Source organism: Cuculus canorus, chromosome 1 (genome assembly GCF_017976375.1).
Source record: "Cuculus canorus isolate bCucCan1 chromosome 1, bCucCan1.pri, whole genome shotgun sequence".
NCBI classification, from domain to species: domain Eukaryota; kingdom Metazoa; phylum Chordata; class Aves; order Cuculiformes; family Cuculidae; genus Cuculus; species Cuculus canorus.
Genome location: NC_071401.1, coordinates 134,061,464 through 134,082,383, shown reverse-complemented (window position 1 = coordinate 134,082,383; position 20,920 = coordinate 134,061,464). Strand labels below are relative to the sequence as shown.

General features: G+C 37.9%; 1 protein-coding gene across 1 annotated transcript; it reads left to right on the top strand.

Annotated features, from left to right (window-relative positions):
• Positions 1 to 276: 276 nt before the first annotated feature.
• Positions 277 to 20,172, top strand: SAMM50 (SAMM50 sorting and assembly machinery component). The gene is made up of 15 exons (XM_054075373.1): positions 277 to 434; positions 3,287 to 3,397; positions 4,765 to 4,866; positions 5,657 to 5,744; positions 7,197 to 7,303; positions 9,183 to 9,313; positions 9,520 to 9,607; positions 10,160 to 10,288; positions 11,051 to 11,122; positions 12,215 to 12,301; positions 14,789 to 14,859; positions 15,596 to 15,663; positions 16,477 to 16,623; positions 17,567 to 17,708; positions 18,516 to 20,172. Exons 1-15 carry the CDS (start codon positions 414 to 416, stop codon positions 18,559 to 18,561), a joined length of 1,410 nt encoding a protein of 469 aa, XP_053931348.1. The 5' UTR covers positions 277 to 413; the 3' UTR covers positions 18,562 to 20,172.
• The last annotated feature ends 748 nt before the right edge of the window (positions 20,173 to 20,920 follow it).

Genomic DNA, 20,920 nt, shown 5'->3' with positions numbered 1-20,920 from the left:
CATGTGTAAGTGGGAAATCTGTTCTGTCCCAGCTCTCGTCTGGCTGCACACGATGGATAGAGATCGCTCCCCGTGTTGCCCAGCCCTGACAGAGGGTGCTGCTTCCCAAACCCCAAGCCAGGTCTCAGAGAGGTTTATCTGCCGCCAGTTCGGTATTACAGGCGGCACCAGCGCCTCGGCCCCATCGCACTGCTCTAAACGGACATCCATGAAAACCGACGAAGACTTGGGGACAACCCCTCCCCCACTCCCTCCCGTGGAAGTCCTGCCTGCGCACGCGCGCCTTCCCGGCAGGAAGCATCTCCTCCGCCCGGCCTCTTTCCTCTCCCGGCTGCCAACGGGACGCCGGGGCGGGGTTGCCTGTTATGGCTGCCTGCGTATGTCGGTCTTGAGCCCCGGCCTCCGCCTCCGCCATGGGCACCGTGCACGCACGGGTAAGCGCGCGGCGGGCGCGGGCTCGGGCTCGGGCTCGGGCTCGGGCTCGGGCTCGGGCTCGGGCTCGGGTTCGGGTTCGGGCGCGGGTTCTGGTTCTGGTGGGCGTCGATCGCCCAGGCCTGAGGCGACCTCGAACCGCGACCTTCGGGCCGAGTCCGGGGCGGGGCGATCGCCGACCGCGCTTCTCTGACACCGAAATGCCGTCAGATAAAACTGTCTGAGATCCCTTTTGGGATGTGAGAAAGCAGCACCCTCTGCCAGGGCTGGGCAAAACGGGGAGCGATCTCCATCCACCGTGTGCAGCCAGACCAGAGCTGGGACAGAACGGATTTCCCACTTACACACGTGTATAAATCCCCCTAGAAATCTTATGCATATTCTATTCCTTTCCAAGGTCTAATTTTAATGTTACTATGAACTTCATAACAGTCAAAACTCTTGATGACCTGGAGCTGGCTCCAGCTCTGCCTGACCTTGCCTTGGATATCAGAAGAAAACTCCAAACAGATGTGATAATAGCAGCAGACACCATTGTTCAGCACAAACCACACTGAACACAAGACATTGTCATCTCCAGAGAATGAACACTGTCTGGGAAAACGCCATTTTAAGGAAAACATGCTGTCAGAGGGACATTCTGTCTTAACTTTCAAAGAACACAGTTGCTTAGATGAAAAGTCTACTTAAGCTTAAGTCAAAAATAGTCCACTTTTTGTAATAGTAACTGCTTCTTGTACCACTTCCACTGGACACAGCCAGAGCTGGGATTGGGATTGAGCCACCCTGCTGAGTGCATCTCATCCCATACCATTACGGTGGTCAGATGTGCCTTCCCTGATTGGGGTTGACCTTGTCAACTTTGTCAGCCCTTCCAAGAGACAGGCTGCGTAAATGAAACTAGGAAAATCCAAATGAAAATTGAAAAAAGCACCCACCCACCCAATCCGTTAAACAAGGAGAAGCAGCGCCACCAGCGCAGTTCTCAGGGAGAGGAGGGGAGGTGGGGTTTGCGCTTCCCCAGTAAATAGCGGGGTGAGTTAAGGAGATCTACTGTGTTTCTCATGCCCGAAGCAGTCTGAGAACCAAAAGCATAAAATCTGCAAATCCATGTGCCAGTTCTTAAAGAATATGGCAAAGACTTCAGTGTTAGTTGTGGTAGGACAAGAAGTAGTGGTTATAGCGGCAACAGAAATTGTCTTACAGTCTGAGAGAATTGGGGTTGTTCAGCCTAGAGAAGAGAGGGCTCCAGGGAGACTTTGTAGCAGCCCTCTAATACTTAAAGGGGCCTGCAGGAAAGCTGGGGAGGGGCTCTTTATCAGAGTGTGCTGTGATGGGATGAGCAGTAATGAATTTAAGCTGAAAGTGAATAGAGTTAGATTAGGCATTAGGAAGAAATGTTTTCCTGAAAGGGTGGTGAGGCACTGGCACAGGTGCCTAGAGAAGTTGCGGATGCCCCATCCTTGGATGTGTTTGGAACCAGATTTGATGAGGCTATAAGCAACGTGGTCTAGTGGCAAGTGTCCCGGCCTATCACAGGGAGGTTTGAACTAGATGAACTTTAAGGTCTCTTCCAACCCAACCAGTTCTATGATTCTAAACATTAGGGATTTCAAAGGATAAGGATACACAGGCTCTGAAGTGCTTTGGGGAGGCCTGTAATTCTCCATGCCTCAAAGCTTCATTAGAGAAGCATTTCTTAGGACAGAAACCCCTGCACAGAGGTATTTAAAACTGATGTCAGTGATTCAGGTATAATTAGTGAGTGACTGACTTGTAAGGGGACTAAGGATAGGCTGGATGATCCCTCAAGATCCCAGATAGAATAACTCTTTCCTGTAAGCCTGCTGAAAACCAGCAGAGTTTTACATGCTGTTTAATTAGACTGAGGAGTATAATGCTGCAGGGGGCTCGTCAGGCTCCAGAGAGTCTAATTACTATGAATAATTTAATTGCTGTTTAAAATTTGTTTTCCTCATATTGATTTTATATAATTCATCTGTCATATAAACTGATTATTGTTTAGATACAGTGTTTCATGTTTGCCTGAAAACTACTGGGAGTGAGAATTCTGTGTTCATTTAATTTGATTCTGATCTGTAACTGCAATTTACTCTTCCAGCTGTCGTAAATTATGCAGCAAATACTGTATTAGTGACTTAAGATTAAAAGTAGATTTACCGAGTTATTCGACCCTGACCTCTACTTTTGCAGGTGAACCTCTATTCACTGTTACTTGAATCCATTATTTTTATGACACATTGTATTTTAGGACTCTTTCAGGTATAGCAAATAAAGCCATGCTGTGCTGGAAACAGTTTTGGCTAAAATGTTCACTTCCAATGGGTAGGGCCTGAAGTTCTTGAGCATTACTTGGAAGGGCACGTTTAAGAGAAATATTGAAGTATAAAAGCATATAAGTATATGCAAACTAAAGTAATATGCAGAAAACACCTTCCCCCACCATTGTTCAACATTCACACTCCTCTCCCTCCCAAAACCCCAAACTAAGTTGTGACACCCTGATTTTTTTAGATTTTTCTTTTAAGAACATAGAATTCGTTTTTAGAAGAGGAAGCATGCCTTAAAAATGAAGTTATTTTTAGAAGAGTGCAAAGTATCTTTGACAAACCATTCAATGTGGAAGCTATTCAGCTTTTGTTAAAAGTTTCAGCAAGCAGGTAGGTAACAAGTGTGCTGGTAATTCCCCTTATTATAATTCTTCTCTTTGATTTTTTCCCTCCTTAGGATCTGATGAGCACAGTGCCAAGAACCATAGGCTTTTTCCTTTGCTATAAGCATAAATCACAATTCCGTGTACCATCTTAAATGCAGTTTTCTTCTACGTTTTCAGAGTTTGGAGCCTCTTCCAATGAGTGGGCCAGACTTTAGTGCCTTGGGAGAACAAGCTGAACTGGTTGAAGTTGAACCTGAGGCCAAGCAGGAAATTCTTGAAAACAAGGATGTAAGCACCTAAATAACTCCCTGACACTTTTTCTTAAGAGAAAAGTCTTGGCACCCTTCCTGGCTTGTTTTTTCCTAAGAGAACTTTCTGAACTGTGGTTTGAGATGTGCAAGTACATTTAGTACTGTGAATTTAATCTGATGTTGCCTGGTTCCTGGTCTTTTTTCCATATTACAGGTGTTGTTATTAAAATCCTGCTTTGAACTAATAGATGTGTTCCCAGCTGCTACTCTCCCCTTTCTCTCATAAGACATGACTGCTTCTGCAACACTGGTTAGGAGCAAACCAAGCAACTGTCCTTAATCTGCTATTGTGCAGTATTAGCCAGGTTAAGGTAAAGTGCCCCCATGTGAATTAGTGTTACTAAGGTCAATACTAACTTCAGCAGAGAATAGTAACTTTTTTCTTTTTAATATTTCACAGGTAAGAGCATGTTTAGCTTGGGCCGTTATATGTTTAGCTGTGCTAGAGGGGTGAGATATTGTGAGTTATCTTAGTTTTTATTAAAATTTTCCCTTTTCTCATGTTATTCAGAGTCATCTGCACTACAAGCTTGGCAATAGCATTGGTTCTTTATAAAATAAAGAACCAATTTTTAGGTAATAACATTGGTTCTTTATGTATATATCCTGATAGGGTTTTTGTAAGCCATTTGCAGTAATGCTAGGTTGCTCTTATTCTGCTGTTTTATTATATGTGAATACATGAAGCATTCGTAGCTTTTCTTTTTCACAAAATTTATTCTTAAAATTACAATACACTGAAAAGGCTGGGAAAGTAAAGGAATTGCAATCACTGTAGTCTGCTTGTACCATCTAACCATGAATTGTTGTGATTTTTAAGATAAAATTATCCCAGGTAAATGTATAACAAGGTGAATGATTTTAAGAGTATAAAACCTCATAATACTAATGAAATTAATATACATTTTAAACTATAATGCTCAAGTAGTAGCAATGTTATTAATAGTTAAACTAATTATGGCTTGTAGGTTATTTTTCCTTGGCTTATGTGCAGCTGATACAAGAATTGGCTAACTACACATAGCTACGTGTTTTGTCTTATGTGTCCTGGTGTGATTTCTGCAGTGACTTATTTATCCATGAAACACTAAAATCCCAGCAGCTACAGTCTGTTACTGTCTTTTCTGCTACAACCAATAATTTTTTCTTTAATTTTTGTGTTAAGAGAACAGCTTCCTGGAATTGTAGATAGTGCTGATTTCTGACGATTAGGTTAGCAGTAACTAGCCTAGGAATCTCCAGTGTTTTTCACTTGGACAAAAATATTATTTCTGTATTGGTGACTTTGATGTTCATTATTAGATGCAAACTTAGCATTTGTGTTTGAATATTTGTCCTATATAGGTGGTGGTTCAGCATGTGCATTTTGATGGACTTGGAAGGACCAAAGATGACATTATCATGTATGAAATTGCTGATGTTTTCAAAGCTAAAAATCTTATTGATGTAAGTACTATAGTGAATATCAGACCTACTGTTTAAAATTATTCAGGTTATGATTTTCTCTTTTTCCTGCTTTAGGCTGCTCCCTTCAGACACGGGGCAACTTTGTCAAGTTTTGTGATGATTCCGGTCTTGTAACATGGAAGCCAAAATTAAATGTGAATTACTGGCAGATACTGTATTTTCTGATGTATTCAGCTCAAAGACGTGAGGTGGCAAATAGTACTCTCAGATATTTTTTCAGCTTTATTCTTCCAACATGAGAATTGCTGTGTAGGTCATACTTGCGGTTAATTTGTTTAAGATAAATTATTGGATCTCTGCACAGATAACTGATGGCAGTCTCCACAATGGATTGAAGCATTAGTTAGGCTCTGTGTCCTTGCACTTTGAGGTGGTGATTCCTTTGGAGTACAGCTGGCAATTAGACCTATAAATTGGACAAAATTTAAACAGAATAGGGCATTTGGGTTTTTTGTGAAATGCGTAGGCCCCATAAATAGGTGTATAAGCTTTAAGTACTGAAGCCTATTTGAATAATAGGCTTAGGTATTATAACTATTACGATGCAAACTAACAGAAGATAGGAATTGAGCTCGATGCTCTGAGTTTAATTTATTTCTTTACAGATGCAAGTGTTAAAAGTGGCTGCGATCTATGTTTTCAAGGCACATATATGTATCTGTGTATACAAAATCTGTGAATACTTAATGACTTAGCTGCATTTGAACTATTTTATCCTAGTTACTTTTTGATAGCCTGAAGGAGTGAACTACTTATCTTCATCCTGTAGGTGATGAGGAAATCACATGAAGCTCGTGAAAAGTTGCTTCATCTAGGAATCTTCAGACAGGTTGAGGTTCTGATCGATACCTGTCAAGGTATGTATTGCCTCATTATCATAGAATCATAGAATGCCTTGGGTTGGAAAGGACCTTAAAGATCATCCAGTTCCAACCGCCCTGCCTTGGGCAGGGCCACCTTCCATTAGATCAGGTTGCTCAAAGCCTCATCCAGCCTGGTCTTGAACGCCTCCAGGGATGGGGCATCCACAGCTTTTCCAGACAACCTGTTCCTGTGCTTCGCCACCCTCACAGTAAAAAATTTCTTCCTAATATCTAATCTGAATGTCCCCTTTTTCACCTTAAAACCATTGCCTTGATCCTGTCCTTTCACTCCCTGATAAAAAGCCCCTCCCCAGCTTTCCTGCAGGCCCCCTTTAAGTACTGAAAGGCTACTATAAGGTCTCCCTGGAGCCTTCTCTTTTCCTCATGCACACATAGAGTCATGCATACCTGTAATGTATATTTTTCTGTGTAACAGGACATCTTTTGTGTATGTAACTTATTTTCTCATATATCCTTATATACTTTACATTTGGGTGTGCTATATATACAAATGTGTATGTCTACATCCGTGATCCTTATGAGAAAGGTGTATTTGTATACATCAATATATGTGTATGTGCATGTAAATACTACTTACATACATGCAAAAATGAGTGAATTTCCAGCACTAAAATAATTACAGTACACAACCCTTAATCCAAAGATTCAGAGGAACACTTGAGGGAGAGCTTGAAAATGTGTCCTGTACTTCCCTGTATTATACATTGCATAACTGACATTATTTCAACACATCCTTGGTGCCTAAGAAAATACTGGTATTTGTATCAATGCTTGTGATTAAAAGATGGCTTATAGTAAGTACGGGAAAGCTGAATGTATGCAGGGTTTCAAAGTAATGCTCAGTTGGCATTCCTGGGCTTGTGGTTGCTTTTCAAACCCGTTGCTGTTCTCTTTAGCAGAGGAAGGTTGTGTTATCGAGACGGAAATGCAGTGCAGTCCTACAAGTTGCTGGTGATGGGATGCTGTCCCATCTCCTTCAAGAAGAATTAGGTACCCTTGGTGGCTGTGTTTTGGAACAGTCTTGAGGGAAATGGATGGTTTCCAGTGTTTAGTTGCAGAGTGCTGGGAGCTCTGTGCTAGTGATGAAATTCTTCTTGCCATGTCTGGACAGCTTCAATTTCTGTTCATTCTAATGTAAGAATTTGTGTACATTCTTGTTTTCAGTGGGTAGGTAACAAGCAGGTGTTACTATTTCATAATTGAACTAACACGTTGGTGATTAAAGACAGTTATACTGTGATTGAACCAAATTCTGCAGTTGTATCCCGGTGACATCTTTTTCTTTAAGCCGTTTTTCTTTGTAATGTAGACTTCTATTATCATTTAATTTAACTTAACAAGTTTTTGAACACTTCATATAATCATCTGTCTGCTTTCTTTTTCAATAGCTCTTTAGAGATAACATAAGTTTGTTTGCTTCTGTAGGAGATGATGCCCTTCCAAATGGTTTAGATGTAACCTTTGAGGTAACAGAACTGAGAAGGCTAACTGGAAGCTATAATACTATGGTTGGCAACAATGAAGGCAGTATGGTATGGATTATTTCACATAATTATTACTTTCTTTGGATATTCCTCTTGCTTTGATGTTTTAAATCTAGCAAGGAATTTGGTAATTAAATAAGTGAGGACTTGATCCCAACCAAATTATTTTCTTGATCCAGCTTTACTTGGGCTCTGCTAGATCTTTGTCTCTAAAGAGTCTTTGTATTAGCCTGGCTTTAATTCAGCAAAAGCCTATTTTGAGCTAAGGAAGAATGCTGTAGCTCCCAACTCAGTATGTTAACTTTTTAATTCTTAAAATTACTTTAATTAGTTCTTTATAATAATTAAGATGCTTTATCAACTGCAGAGATTAATAAAGAGTTTGGCATTTACTTTCTGTGAGATCTATTTAAAGTATTTTTCTTCTCATTCAAAATGTTTTATGTTGGATGTAGAAATTATTCTTGGTTTTCACTATTTTAACTTAGTACCAGTTTTTTGGGCTGCAAAATGCAAGGTTTTCGAGAACCATGCAAACTGCAGAACTTGATTCTATTTGATTCAATTAAGGGTGCATCAGATTAAAATGTTATGTGAAAAATATTTACCAATTCAGCAAAAAATTAAGAGCTGTGAAGTTGTTTTGTTAATGCCCTTTTAACAGAAGTGTTGGTGTAATTAGATTGTGCTTTCAGGCTGTCTCTTCTACACCCGTTCTGCCTTCTCCTGTGCATGGTGCAGCTGTGCACGGGGCTGGTAGATAAGCCAGATCAAGGGACTCATCCCTTTCTTCTTAGGGGTATTTTTAACCTGGATAAGATACTGCATGACTCAGGTGATGGTGTTTTGCAAGTGCAGGGAGAATAGGAACTCAGTGAGTTGAGAGCTGCTTATGCAGCTCCACTGCCGAAAGCAATGTGCAGGGTGTTGTGGCCTAAATGTAACCAGTGGGGAATCCTACCTGTTGGTTGTAGTGCTTTTGAAAACAGTGTGAAAGCTACTGTGATTTCTCTCTCTGCTCAGCTTACCCCTCCCTTTGATTTTAATTTGTTATGGAGAAGTAAAACGTTTGAGTGACATAAAAGCATAGCTTGTTTACACAGGTATTGACAGCAGAGATCATGTTTCCTTAAGAGTTAAATAGATTTGACATATATTCTAATCTCTTAAATTTATCTGAAACATATAGAGCTACTATTTCACACTAATAAACCTTTGGAGTAGTGTTTTGTGCTTAGTTGGATAACTGCATAGTAGCCATCATCAAACAGTTTAGGTGATTGATTTGCCTCCAATAGCTATTAGATAAAGGCAATCGGGGTGCAGTACCTTTTTTATATTGTTTTCAAATAGAACGCACAACAGTTGAACAGTCCTGTAGTGTCTGTGATTGGCGGAAACTGCTAAATTGGTGAATTGCAATGGTATGTTGTGGTTACATCAGGACTGATTGCAAAAGCATCTTGTTAGTGAAAACAAAAATATGGGGGACTGACTCTGTATTGGTAATTTTCTCTTGGCTTATCGCTGCGGTTCCAATGAACCCCTACCTGACAAGTACTCTTCTTGGTGATGAGCTGGAAAGTCTGCAGTTGCAGAGCAGCTTCTTGTTATGCCAAAGACTTATTCTTCTTGGCTTTGCAACTGGCTGGTAGATTTTACTTGAAATAATAGCATTACTGATGGTACAGTGAGAATACAGATTAAGTCAGCAGCTGCTGGACAGCAATAAAAATTGGATGATTAACTTGTAGCTTTTGCTGCCAGTGCAAATAAAAACCTAACTTAATTAACACATTGTTACAACTATTTTAAATATCTTCATTTCTCATTCTTGTGGTAGATAGTCTTGTTTTCATTATGTAATTAAGATGAAAGACAGCAAACTATATGAAATGTTGTGGGGGTTTTTCTTTATTTTCTGTAGGTACTTGGGCTCAAGTTCCCAAATCTCTTTGGACGTGCAGAAAAGGTAACCTTCCAGTTCTCCTATGGAACAAAGGAAACTTCATATGGCCTGTCATTCTTCAAACCACAGCCTGGAAACTTTGAAAGAAAGTAGGAAATGCATTTTTGAGTACTTTTTTTAGTGAGGGAATATAAAACAATAAAATCTTTCCTTGGCTAATAATTAAATTTATTCCTTTTTTTGAGGGTTTGTTAATAAAGTTCTAGAGCTCATTTCTTAAGTTTTTGTGATGATTTAAAATTCCACTTACTTAAATAGTTTCACTTTCAAACCTACCAGTAATGCTGTGTTTCAGTTTTTCAGTTAACCTATATAAAGTAACTGGACAGTTCCCTTGGAGCTCTCTTCGTGAAACTGATAGAGGAATATCAACAGAATTTAATGTAAGTGTAGCACAAGGTTTTGTGGAACATATGCTTCATTTGTGTTTAATTCACACCTGATTTTTGCAAATATTTTATTTACATTTTTAATGATTTAAACACTTGTGCACAGGGCTAACCTGTCATTATTTGAAAGAGATCAACAATTTTAAAGTGACAGAGGCAATACACCTTAGTCTTTTTGTTAGAATTCAATATTATTTTGGCCATATAAAAACGTCAGTGTTTTTCTCCAAATTTTTAATGTTTGAAGTACCATTTCAGAGAGGCAGCTGGCTGCCTAGCTCACTCTGTCAGCCCAGTTCAAGGTATTTTTCATTTCGGATGGATTAAGTTTTGTGCTCCTACTTGGAGAGACTGTCTTGGCTGGAGCAGAATTAGCATTACTCTGAAATGAAAAAGGGGATCTCTTTGATCCAAGAAGAAGTTTGATAACAAAAGGTATAGGCTCAGGTAGAAATAAACTTTAGAGAGAAAGATTTTTCAGAGAAATGTTTATTTTAATTTTGTAGCAAAAATATTGCCATGTCTTACTGAATTCTTTATTTGCAGTTACCAATCTGGAAGACCAATCACACACTGAAGTGGGAGGGTGTGTGGAGAGAGCTTGGCTGCCTTGCTAGAACAGCATCCTTTTCTGTTCGAGAAGAAAGTGGACACTCTCTTAAATCTTCTCTCTTTGTAAGGCTTTTTCCTGATATTTTTTTAAAACACATCATTTTGAGTCATTTAATACTTACAAATGATGCCAAAGGAGCTTTTTATCTTAGTAGGTTGCGTGGTTTACTTCCAACATCTTTTGCTGTGTTTCATCATTCACATGGAGTCATCCAGGAGGTCCAAATAGAAAATGTATTTTCATAGTTCTTGTGTTTCGACTTTTGCAAAAGCTGGCATGTTCTTTCTGCGGGGCCTCCCTCTATGTCATCTGCCATCTCTTTTTGCAGAATTGTCTTGTTTTGCAGAAGACAGGATCAGTAAATTTCCTCATCCTAGAGCTGCTGTGCCTTTTCTAAATATTCTTTCCTGTACCAGTTTTTTGTCACTTCTCATATTTAACTTGTAGCTTACAAGTTGTAGGAGATAAAGTATTTGCAGATTACTGACACAAAATTCATGATTTGCACTGTGGCATTGTTGCTGTCATATCTGTAGTGTGTACCATGGCCAAAACATATAAAAATATATATATATGCACATATATATATATGTGTGTGTGTGTGTGTTTGTGTGTGTTTATATATATATTTGATGTAGCTTCTAAAGTCAGAACTAAGATAATCTGTAGGTACATTGTTCCCAGATCCATGGAGCTACGCTAGCCTTAGCTGGAGCTGTGGCTGTCTTCCACTCTGTGCAGAGGTTTTGAAGGAGAATAATAGTGTTACTCTGTGGTATTCAACAGATACGAGAACCTAAAAATAATTGTTTCATACTTTTCAGCATGCTATGGTCATTGATTCCCGTAGCTCTTCAATCTTGCCAAGACGAGGTGCTTTGCTGAAAATTAATCAGGTAGCGTTAAATCACTTACACTGTTATTAGATTTTATCTGTAAGCATGTTTGAATAAGTCTTAATTTGTGTGATTGATACTCATGTTAAAGACATTTAAAGTTAGAAATTAATTGTATGTTGACTAGAGGGCTCTGATGGTCAGTATTTACTTTTTATCTTTACAGTGTATGCCTTTTCAAGTCATGAAACCTTTATGCTGGCAGATTTTCATTTGTATAGAATTGGTCAAAGAGCACTGCCATTTTATCTCAGCTTTTAGCGTTAAGTCATTTATTAGCTGAAATACATTATCCATGACAGTATTTACTCTACAATTCACAGTACGTATCAGTCCTTGATCTCTAACGCTGTAACATAAGACTACCAGACTGTCCTCTTGCAACTTAAAAAGTTTGTAAGTCTTAGAATTAAAAATGAAGGACTGGGTAAAAATAACTCAAAGGCATAAACATGTATAATTTTGGCACAGAAAATTATTTTCACTTGTTACTTTCAGAGCTTTTGGAAAAGCTGACTTTTCTGCTGTATGGGTCAGTACTTCAGAACAATCAATTTCTGCAGTGCTTTAGAAGCAGATTGCTTTGAAATGTCATTGGAACTAGAAGCATTAGTGTTCTTATAAGCAGCAGTCAACTCTTCTGTTTCTAAGTAAGAAGGGTTGTTACAATAATTTAGTTAATGTACCATTTGTTAGATAATACCTCTAACACAGATTCAGTCACTTCATTTGTTATTTTCAGCTAGTGCTGGTGTAATGCAACTGGCTCTCTGGTTGTTCAGCCCTGCTTTAGTACGTATAACATCTCAGGTGTAGGTAAATACAGTCAAAGTTTTGATTTCTGGTGCCAAATTTTCCAGCTCCATTCTATTTTGCCATCATTTACAAAATGATGTAGAAGGCAATGCCTTAAGTATTTGAAGGAGAAAATTGCAGCTCATTGTTCTGAGGGTCATGCATGTTTTTTCGATGATCCAAAATTCAGTTGTCTTTCATACCAGTGTACCTTGTGCTGATGCAGACATGATGAACTTTTAAGGGGAAGAAACATGTAAAATACATTGCAACTTTCATAAACTTATGTCTTTGCAGGAATTGGCTGGCTATACAGGTGGAGACGTGAGCTTTCTAAAAGAGGATTTTGAATTTCAGTTGAATAAGCAACTTATCTGGGATTCGGTAATTTTTTTTAAAGATAATTATTGCTTGATCTGAGTTAACAAGTGAGGTTATTGAATCTATGTCTTAAGATCATTTTTCACCATGGATTAAAAAAAATCATGGAAGTGAAAGATAGGTGATGCAGACATCTTGATTTGGGTTTTTTTGAAAGTGAAACGCTCTTTATTTTTAATCTGATATTCTGCCATGCAGAGTCACTTCAGAAGTGGGCATTTTGGGAAGAACAACTTGTTTGACAATTAACCATATAAATTATTTTCCTTCCAGAAGTAGTGTTGGGCATGTCTATTCTTTGTGATCTTTCTTAAGAGTGATTTTTCAGAAACTTTATTATAGCCTTTGTTCTGTCTCTTTCACCTGATTGTGCATATTCTGACTAATCTTGGTTTAGTTTTCTTTTTGTCATTGAAAATTATGACTATATTACTACTAGTTTTGTTATCATAACATGTAATTATTTTTTCTATGTAAAACTGTTGGGCAAGAACAGGAAGGCTCATTTCAGTACAATGCTGAGCTTGCACTACAACATTTTGAACTTCATATTTGTGCACAAAGAATGATTTAAGTTCCAGGAAGAAAGACACGTGATAGCATGAGAAGTCTATGAGAGACATCTGCAACCCTTTATGCAGAGCACATCACAGATTTGTGATATGATGTTGACATTAGTTCAGTTTGGAGTCACTGTGCAGTTTTGGAGCAAATTCCTACATCATCATCACTTAGAAGTCTTACTTTGGTTGGCAGAGCAGGTCTTGTGTATACCAACTAGATTTCCTTCAGAGCAGGACACTGGATAACTCCACTCCAAGTTCATATTTAATATACTTCAGCTTCCTATGGGAACACAGGTCTTAAGTTTCAGGCATGTTTGACAACATGGAGCTAGTACTAAGTGGAAATAATCATTATTCTGCTTAGCGAAACAAGAATTTAACTATATACTAGAAATATTTCTGTCTGTATTTAGAAGGAAGTTCTTTATCACATGGAGATAGTGCAGTAAGTTCTTGTCTCATAGCTGAATGGGAATTAAACAGCAACTTCATAATAAAGATTTAAAAATCAGACGTTACAATAATTTCCATCCCAACATACTGAAAAACAAACCCAAATCAAAATAAAATAGCACTGAGGAGATCTCTGCATCTTGAAAGCTTTTAAAGTAGTATTTGAATAATGAAGAAATTCTAGGAGACTGGATGAATGTTAGCATTATGCCAACAACACAACTGAAGAACTCCAAGCTGCTTCCCTTGCGCAGATACTAATGAGCTAATGCTATAAGGATCAGTCAGTCTGCTCTTTCATGCTTTTGTTCTGACGTGACTTAGTGCGATGAAGTTCCTGATTTAGAACAATGAGGTCAATACAGGAGGGTAGTACATGAGACATTTGCTATGTCTCTTTCTTAATACACCATTATATTTGCACCTTCCATGTGGTGGAAGAAAAGGCATTGCCTAGTGTGTGCACTTGTCGTCATCTGACATTAACATGCTGACGTTCCGTTGAGACAAAGTATTCTACTATAAGGACAGTTAAGGGTTTCATGGCTTCCTGAAGGGGACTTTGGTCTTTCCCATGACTGGTAATATGCCTACATTGTGAGGGAAAGTGAAGCATATCTCATTACGTGGTGTACATAGTTTGAAGTCATCTGTTGTTCATGAGTGTAGACCTACATGCAGCTGATTTTTGCATGTGCTGTGTGCTCTGTAACAGCATAGGTGTTCACCACCTGATGAGTTCACATCTGATAATGGCAGGGGAGGCATCTGGGAACTTTCAGGGCAGAAGGCAGGAGGAGTGTGCTGAAAAATTAGAGAAATTATGCAACACTGTTAGCCTAGGTATTCGCAATAGATCTTGCCATCTGGCAGTAGTACTTCTACTTGGTACTTAGGCAGCAGGCAAATGATTAAATGTATTTATTATAGTGGTTTGGCTCCCAAGAATTACTGTGTAGGTAAGCAACAATGATGTATCTGTGTTTGATGTCAGTATAGTGAGTTGCAGGATTTATTTTCATTTAATTATAGGGCTAACTTGCAGACAAGTAGTAATTGTACATTTTTGGTAGCTATTTGCTGGACTTAGTCTCCTCTGGGTTTAAAATTGCCAGGAGTAATTTCTACCAGTGTCGTTGCTTTATTTCAAGACATGAAAATGCGTAAGAAAATAGAACCTAACTGAGTGTTCCCACTAGCTATTGCGAAAGTAGCGTTTGGTTCAAATGTGCTGTATTGACTTGTCAAGATGTAGCACTGCATGAAAGACAGAGGGCAGCAACCATAAAGAGTTTCCCCGAGAATAAAATTACTTATGGTGTGATATCCATGCATACACTGTGATAATCTGTAACTTTCTGTCAGACTGATGGGAGCTCTCCTTGTTACTGAGTGATGGAATTTTACTAATACTGGTTTTAGGGAGCTTAAGTAATACATATTAATAAACAACATCTTTTTCTCTTCAAAGGTTTTTTCAGCATCACTGTGGGGTGGAATGCTGATACCTATTGGAGACAAGCCATCCAGTATAGCTGATAGGCAAGTTTTTTAAATGTTTCTTAATTTTCTTCAGCAGGTATCATGTAAAGAAAACTCAGTAGTGAAAGAAGAAACGGTAGTTGTTCTGGTTTGAGGAGAATAAAATAAGTTTCTAGTTAGCTTTAATTGTATGTTAGTACTCAAGCCATGCCTTCAGTTCTGATTTTCATATCGAGGTAGCAGACATTTATAATTTGCTATGCCATAGGTCTGCCTGCTAACATTTATGGTTGCAAACTGGTATTTACCACCAGTAAAATTTTGCATCAGGCATAGATAACACTGTAGATATTTTTACAAGTAAAGCCATGTTGTAACTATGTAGGCTTTTGCCTTCTCACAGCAGTGTTTGAAGGTCACTACTGTTTAGACTTAAATTTGTTTACAATAAATACTAAGTGTGATAATAAATAATGTGATAATAAATACTTCACATGTGATAGAGCCTAACTACAGTATTTCTATCAAAATTATTACGACAGGCAGAATCAGACAGCATTCTGATTCTTCTTTGATTCTGGGGAACCTTTGGTACTGATCTTTATGTAATGCTTCCATTTTTTTGCGAAATGCATTGAGATTTAGATATAATTTCTTCAATTTCTTTAAATACACTTTGCTAAATTTGTTACAAAGTTACCTGTAACTCTGAAAAACAATATTAGATGTATGGCTAGATATTTTCAAACATTTCCTTTGAGAGAAGTATTAAGCTAAATTTGACTGTATTCTCTAGGTTTTATCTTGGTGGACCAACAAGTGTGCGTGGATTCAGTATGTACAGCATTGGACCCCAGAGTGAAGGTCTGAGGCTTTTAAATCTGACTCCTCTGACAATATTGTGAATGTTAATGTATAACAAAGAATCAAATTCTGTCATTAAGCTTTGTATACCTTAAAAACAATTGCACTCATTCTGCACTTTGAATCTGGGAAGCGTTATGTCTTTGATCTGTGGTATATATATTAGTTCACAATGGAATAGAGCCTGGTAGTTCTTAGTTAAGCCATAAGATAATTTTGTAAAGCAAGTGTGTGTTCAGACTTGCATACTTCCAATATGTCACTTTAATTAGTAAGCCAAGTTCAAGCTGAAAAAGATGGTTATAGTCACAGTCACATTAAATCTGTTTGATATGCGTATTTTCAGGTATCTTTGGGGAAAGGTAATCTGATCAACAAGGGTGTTTTGAGAGCCAGGAGCTTCCTTCTGTTCCGTACTCTGCTGCTGACTTGCTGTTATCAGTGGATTCAGTATTCAGTGTATGTTAAAGCTAATTGTTTAATTGTGTCAATTTCTCATTTTTAAAGCTAAGGCAAGTATTTCAGAGGTGTTCAGGAGGTAGTTGCTGGTGAACCACAAGTAAGTGCATGCCTCAGGCTGCTCTGGTGAGGGAATAAAGGAAAATGGCAATTAACTCAGAAGGTTTAGAGAATTGTGTAAGTGCCAGTTTTTTTACTTGGTAGTGGTGAGGTTGGAAAGTGCTCAAGGCATGTGGGAAGAGGGTATAGAAGCAATGTAAAACAACTTAAGGATGTGTTCTTAGACTTTAAACAACTGGTTCTTTCAATGTATTCTGCAGTAAATGCTTTTATTCCAACATTTTACTTAAATAGGTGATTACTTGGGAGGAGAGGCCTACTGGGCTGGAGGCTTACATCTATACACCCCTCTCCCTTTTCGGCCAGGACGGGGAGGATTTGGAGACCTTTTTCGAACACATTTCTTCCTTAATGCTGGAAACCTCTGCAATCTTAACTATGGTAAGACTCACTAGAACTGTATATAACAAAACCTGCTTCTTTATGTATATAAAAGCAAAAAGAAGAGGAGAGCTGTTCTGGGTCTATTTACATAGAAGCAGTTTGTTTACTCTGTATAATACAAATTGCTGCCTGTCAAAAAGCTGCTGCTACTAACTTGTAAATTTGACAGATTGCCAGTATTTTATTTTTTTTCTTAATGCTCTACATAAATTCTAGCACAAATTGTAGGAAAGAGAACTATCACAGTAATGGTAATATCTCTGAATTAGTGATATTTGCAAACCAGTGTGTGGTAACAGCTGATATCTAACACCATTCTGAAGGGACATTGGAAGATGGTGTTTTAGTGGGATCCTAAATGGGATGAACTAAGTAAAAGGTGGTGTCAAAGTGTAGATGACAATGTGATAGCTAATGTAATTCCTTTTTTTCCATTCCCAACTTTTTTCAAGATATATTTCAGTGTATTAGTCTACAATTTTTCAGTATCAGTGTAGTCAGTTTGGGGATATAGCAATATTTAATGTCTGACTCTCATGGTGGAAGGGTGGTAGAATCTTTATGGGAGGGAGAAAGTTTATGCATAATTGAAAAGCAGATCTGTGAAATTTAGCGGAGATGGAATAAAGACATTTGTCAGTGGATTCAGTATTCATATATACTTTTCAGTATTCAGTTTACTTTTGTCTTTAGTCCTCATTTCCAGATTAATGCAAGTAGGTACCCTCTGGAGGGGAAGGAAGATCAACCAGCAATCCAACTAGAGTCATAGTTCAAGGTGCTTGGTTGGCATTTATGGGAATTGTGGGTAGTAAATAAATTTCGCGTCTTCAGGAGATGCTCTAAAGTAGTCTTCTCTTCTAGCTCTGATAATCCAATTAGCCTTTGACCACCTTGACAGTCTACTGTGATTCTTGTTTTCCTGCTGTTTTGCTTTCAGGTGATGGTCCCAGGGCTCATCTGCAGAAACTGGCAGAGTATATCCGATGGTCTTATGGTGCTGGAATAGTGCTCCGACTTGGAAACATTGCTAGATTAGAACTTAATTACTGTTTCCCCATGGCGGTGCAGTCTGGTGACAGGTTGGTTTTCTATGCCAATTTCTTTAATAGTAACTGGTTTTAAAGGTTACTGCACTTCCGTCTCATTTTGCCAGAGAGAATTGCTGCCTTTAAATTTTGTTGTTCAATGCCAGTTTAGGGATTTTTCAGCACTTGATGCTCTTCTTTCAGTTCATGTTAGTTTCACAGTACTTTTTTGGTTCAAGACTTTGCATCTCAGGTCTCAAAGTTCATGGAACTTTGAGATCAGCTGCTGAAATGTATGAGTAGCTGTGTGGCAGGTTTTATTATTTCTTTAGAGGAAATGATCACTCAAGACAGCTCATGGGATTTTCTTACCCCTTTCAAAACCAAATGATTGGATAAATACCAAGTTTGATGTCTTTGCCGGAAAAATGAAAACAAGTTTAACTATAGATAAAGAAAAAGGGAGAACAACGTAATTTATTAGCAACCAATTATCCTACACCAAGCAAATATTATAGTATGGAATAGAAAAGCTTCAGGGCGCCTGTTCTTGCCTGTGAATACTGTGTCAGATACTCTGTTTCGTACAGGAGTTGGATTATGTTTCTACTTGTCATGCTTGTGAAATGTGAATTGATAATAGCAATTTGAAAATTATGGGACTTATTATGCAAATGTAGATACTCCATATGGATGGCATATTGGCAAAGCATTTGTTTAAAAAAGCTTTTGTTGGCTAAAATTTGAATTGTAACTTTCCAAAGATAGAAAAACTTGGGAGTTTGGGGGTAGAAGAACTGATTTTAATGTCATTGGTACCTTCTGTATCACTGACGTTGTTTATTATTTGTTTCTTTTCAGGATATGTGATGGTGTTCAGTTTGGAGCTGGAATCAGATTTCTATAACAGAAACATTTTACACCAGGATATGAAATTGTGCTCTGTAATTGAAATCAAGACTATAATACAGTTTGATATGGTCTAACTTTTTTCCTGAAATACAGATAAACGTCTGAGTGATTTATCTCTCAGACTCCACAAGAAACTACATTAAAGAATTACGCTCTGAAGGTTCATTGTACCTCTGATTCTTATGAAAGATAGATGGGAGTGTTTGTAGGATTCTGTTTTATCTTGCAGCTTTTAGTTATTAGTTGTTACTTAAGATACTAGAGAGTTGTGTCAGAAATTGATTCTTGGATATGGTTCACATGATTATAGTTGTCATTACCCTGCATAGCCTTCATTCTTCCAACCACAAGTCTCACAAGTATTGGGGTGATGAAGTGTGTGTTTGGGTGGAGTAGGAATCGAGACATTTTTTCTCCGTCATCAGCTTCTGTGAGCAAATGATGCTGAAAAAAATACATTATGCATCAAAATTATTTTATACAAATAATGGTTGTAAGTGAACCCAAATGTTCTAATATATTGCACTATTGTAAAATCATTTATATTTAAATGCCTCCTACAATTTGAATTGAGTATGGTATAAGTTATAAGTCAGTAAATACTAGAACTCAAGAAAAACTTTGAAGGGTTCAGGCTTCTCAACTTTGAGGCAGTTTTGAGTGTTCTAATACTAAGGTGAAGCCATTGATTTGGGTCTTGCAAACATCTTTTTGTAGCAGGGATATCTAGATGTGATCATGTGATACTATCTTGTTGACTTTAGTGTGAGAGGCATGCCTCTCTACTGACTTCTTTAGATGCTAATTGCACTCCTGCTGCAGCACTTGGCATATTTTCTGGTTTTTATAAGGTTGGGCTAATTCAGTAGTTTAGTTCTAACCACTCATCCTTGAAGATAATGACATAGTCACTTTTTATATTTATGAATCCTGACTTGTCATTGTCCTAAGGGAATCTGAAACTAAAATTCACTTTCTTTTACATCTAAATTTACATTTTTTTCATTATTAGGTGTTGGCAAAGTTAAAATCCTAAAACAAAGAATATATTGGGCGAGTATAACAGAAATACATAAGCTATTATACTCCTGATGTCTTCTACTCAGCTGAAGACACAAGTTTGGGCATACTGGCAAGCTACTTGACTTTGCTGAATGCTGTCAGGACTGCCATGAAATCTTGTTCTTAGTCAAGCTAGCACTGAGACTTCACTCTTTTTTTTTCATGCCAATTGCTTTAGCATTGGTATATACTGCTGTTCCTGTAACACAATAACTAAATGATAACTCACTTTCCAAAATATGAAGGCTAGAAACTGATCTGCTTGGTTTTGCAGAGCTCTGCTTGACTAAACCTCCTTTCCTTTTTATAAAGTGGCAGCAAGAGGCTCACAGATGTTGAAAAGAAAAAAATTGTGTGAATGACAGAAGTCAGGTCTATTTCAAATAACAAAATTTAATAAAAAGAACCTTTTCCTCAGTGTGTGTATCTGACAACTACTGCAGCACATGCATATGTAACAAAACATTTCTGTTAATTGTTTGATGTTATGAGATAAAATATGACACTGTCAAGAATGTCAATAAAATTACTGCTTTTTTCACCAGCACTATCTGCATTTGACATATAAAAATATTTTTAATGGGAAGAATGGAAATGTTTATGTACCAATATACTGTTAGGATTTTCTCCCAGGAGTTCAAAGTTTATTTTGGTCCTGCTCATAAACTTCACTGTATCCTGTTGCTTTAAGAACTCCTTTTCATACACACTATTATTAAAGACTGGTCAAGTGTAGTGCTTTAATATATGAGACTACTCTAAGCTAGTATCAGTTGACCAATTTAGAGGGGAAAGTAGCCTTCCTGAGGCTACCAAACAGCCTCAGCCTGCGTACTAAGAAGCACCTAGTCCACAAATAATTTTGAGAGGACTGTGATCTATGTGGGAAATAAGGGATCAATGAGTATAACTTTGCTGAAAGCTGAAGATGCCTTTGAAGTACATCTACTGACAGACCATGCTATACCACACAACACAGAATTGTCCAGTAAGAATAAAGGAAGAAAAATCATGTTACAGGAGCCTTTACCTGGGTCACCATTTCCCTTCCTGTACTGCACTACACTGAAAGATAATGTTTTTTACTGTGTATTAGAAGCGCAGAAAAGCTATCATGGTACATAAAGCCTTCCTGTATTCCTCTGGAATACAGCAACATCTGGATTACACTGTTATTCTATAGAATGTTGACATAATTAATATATACCCATTTGAAATTTGCTGCAGAGGCTCTAATAATTAGGATGAATTAGGCGGAAATTAGAATCCCACTAAAAGCTGCAGTAGTGCTA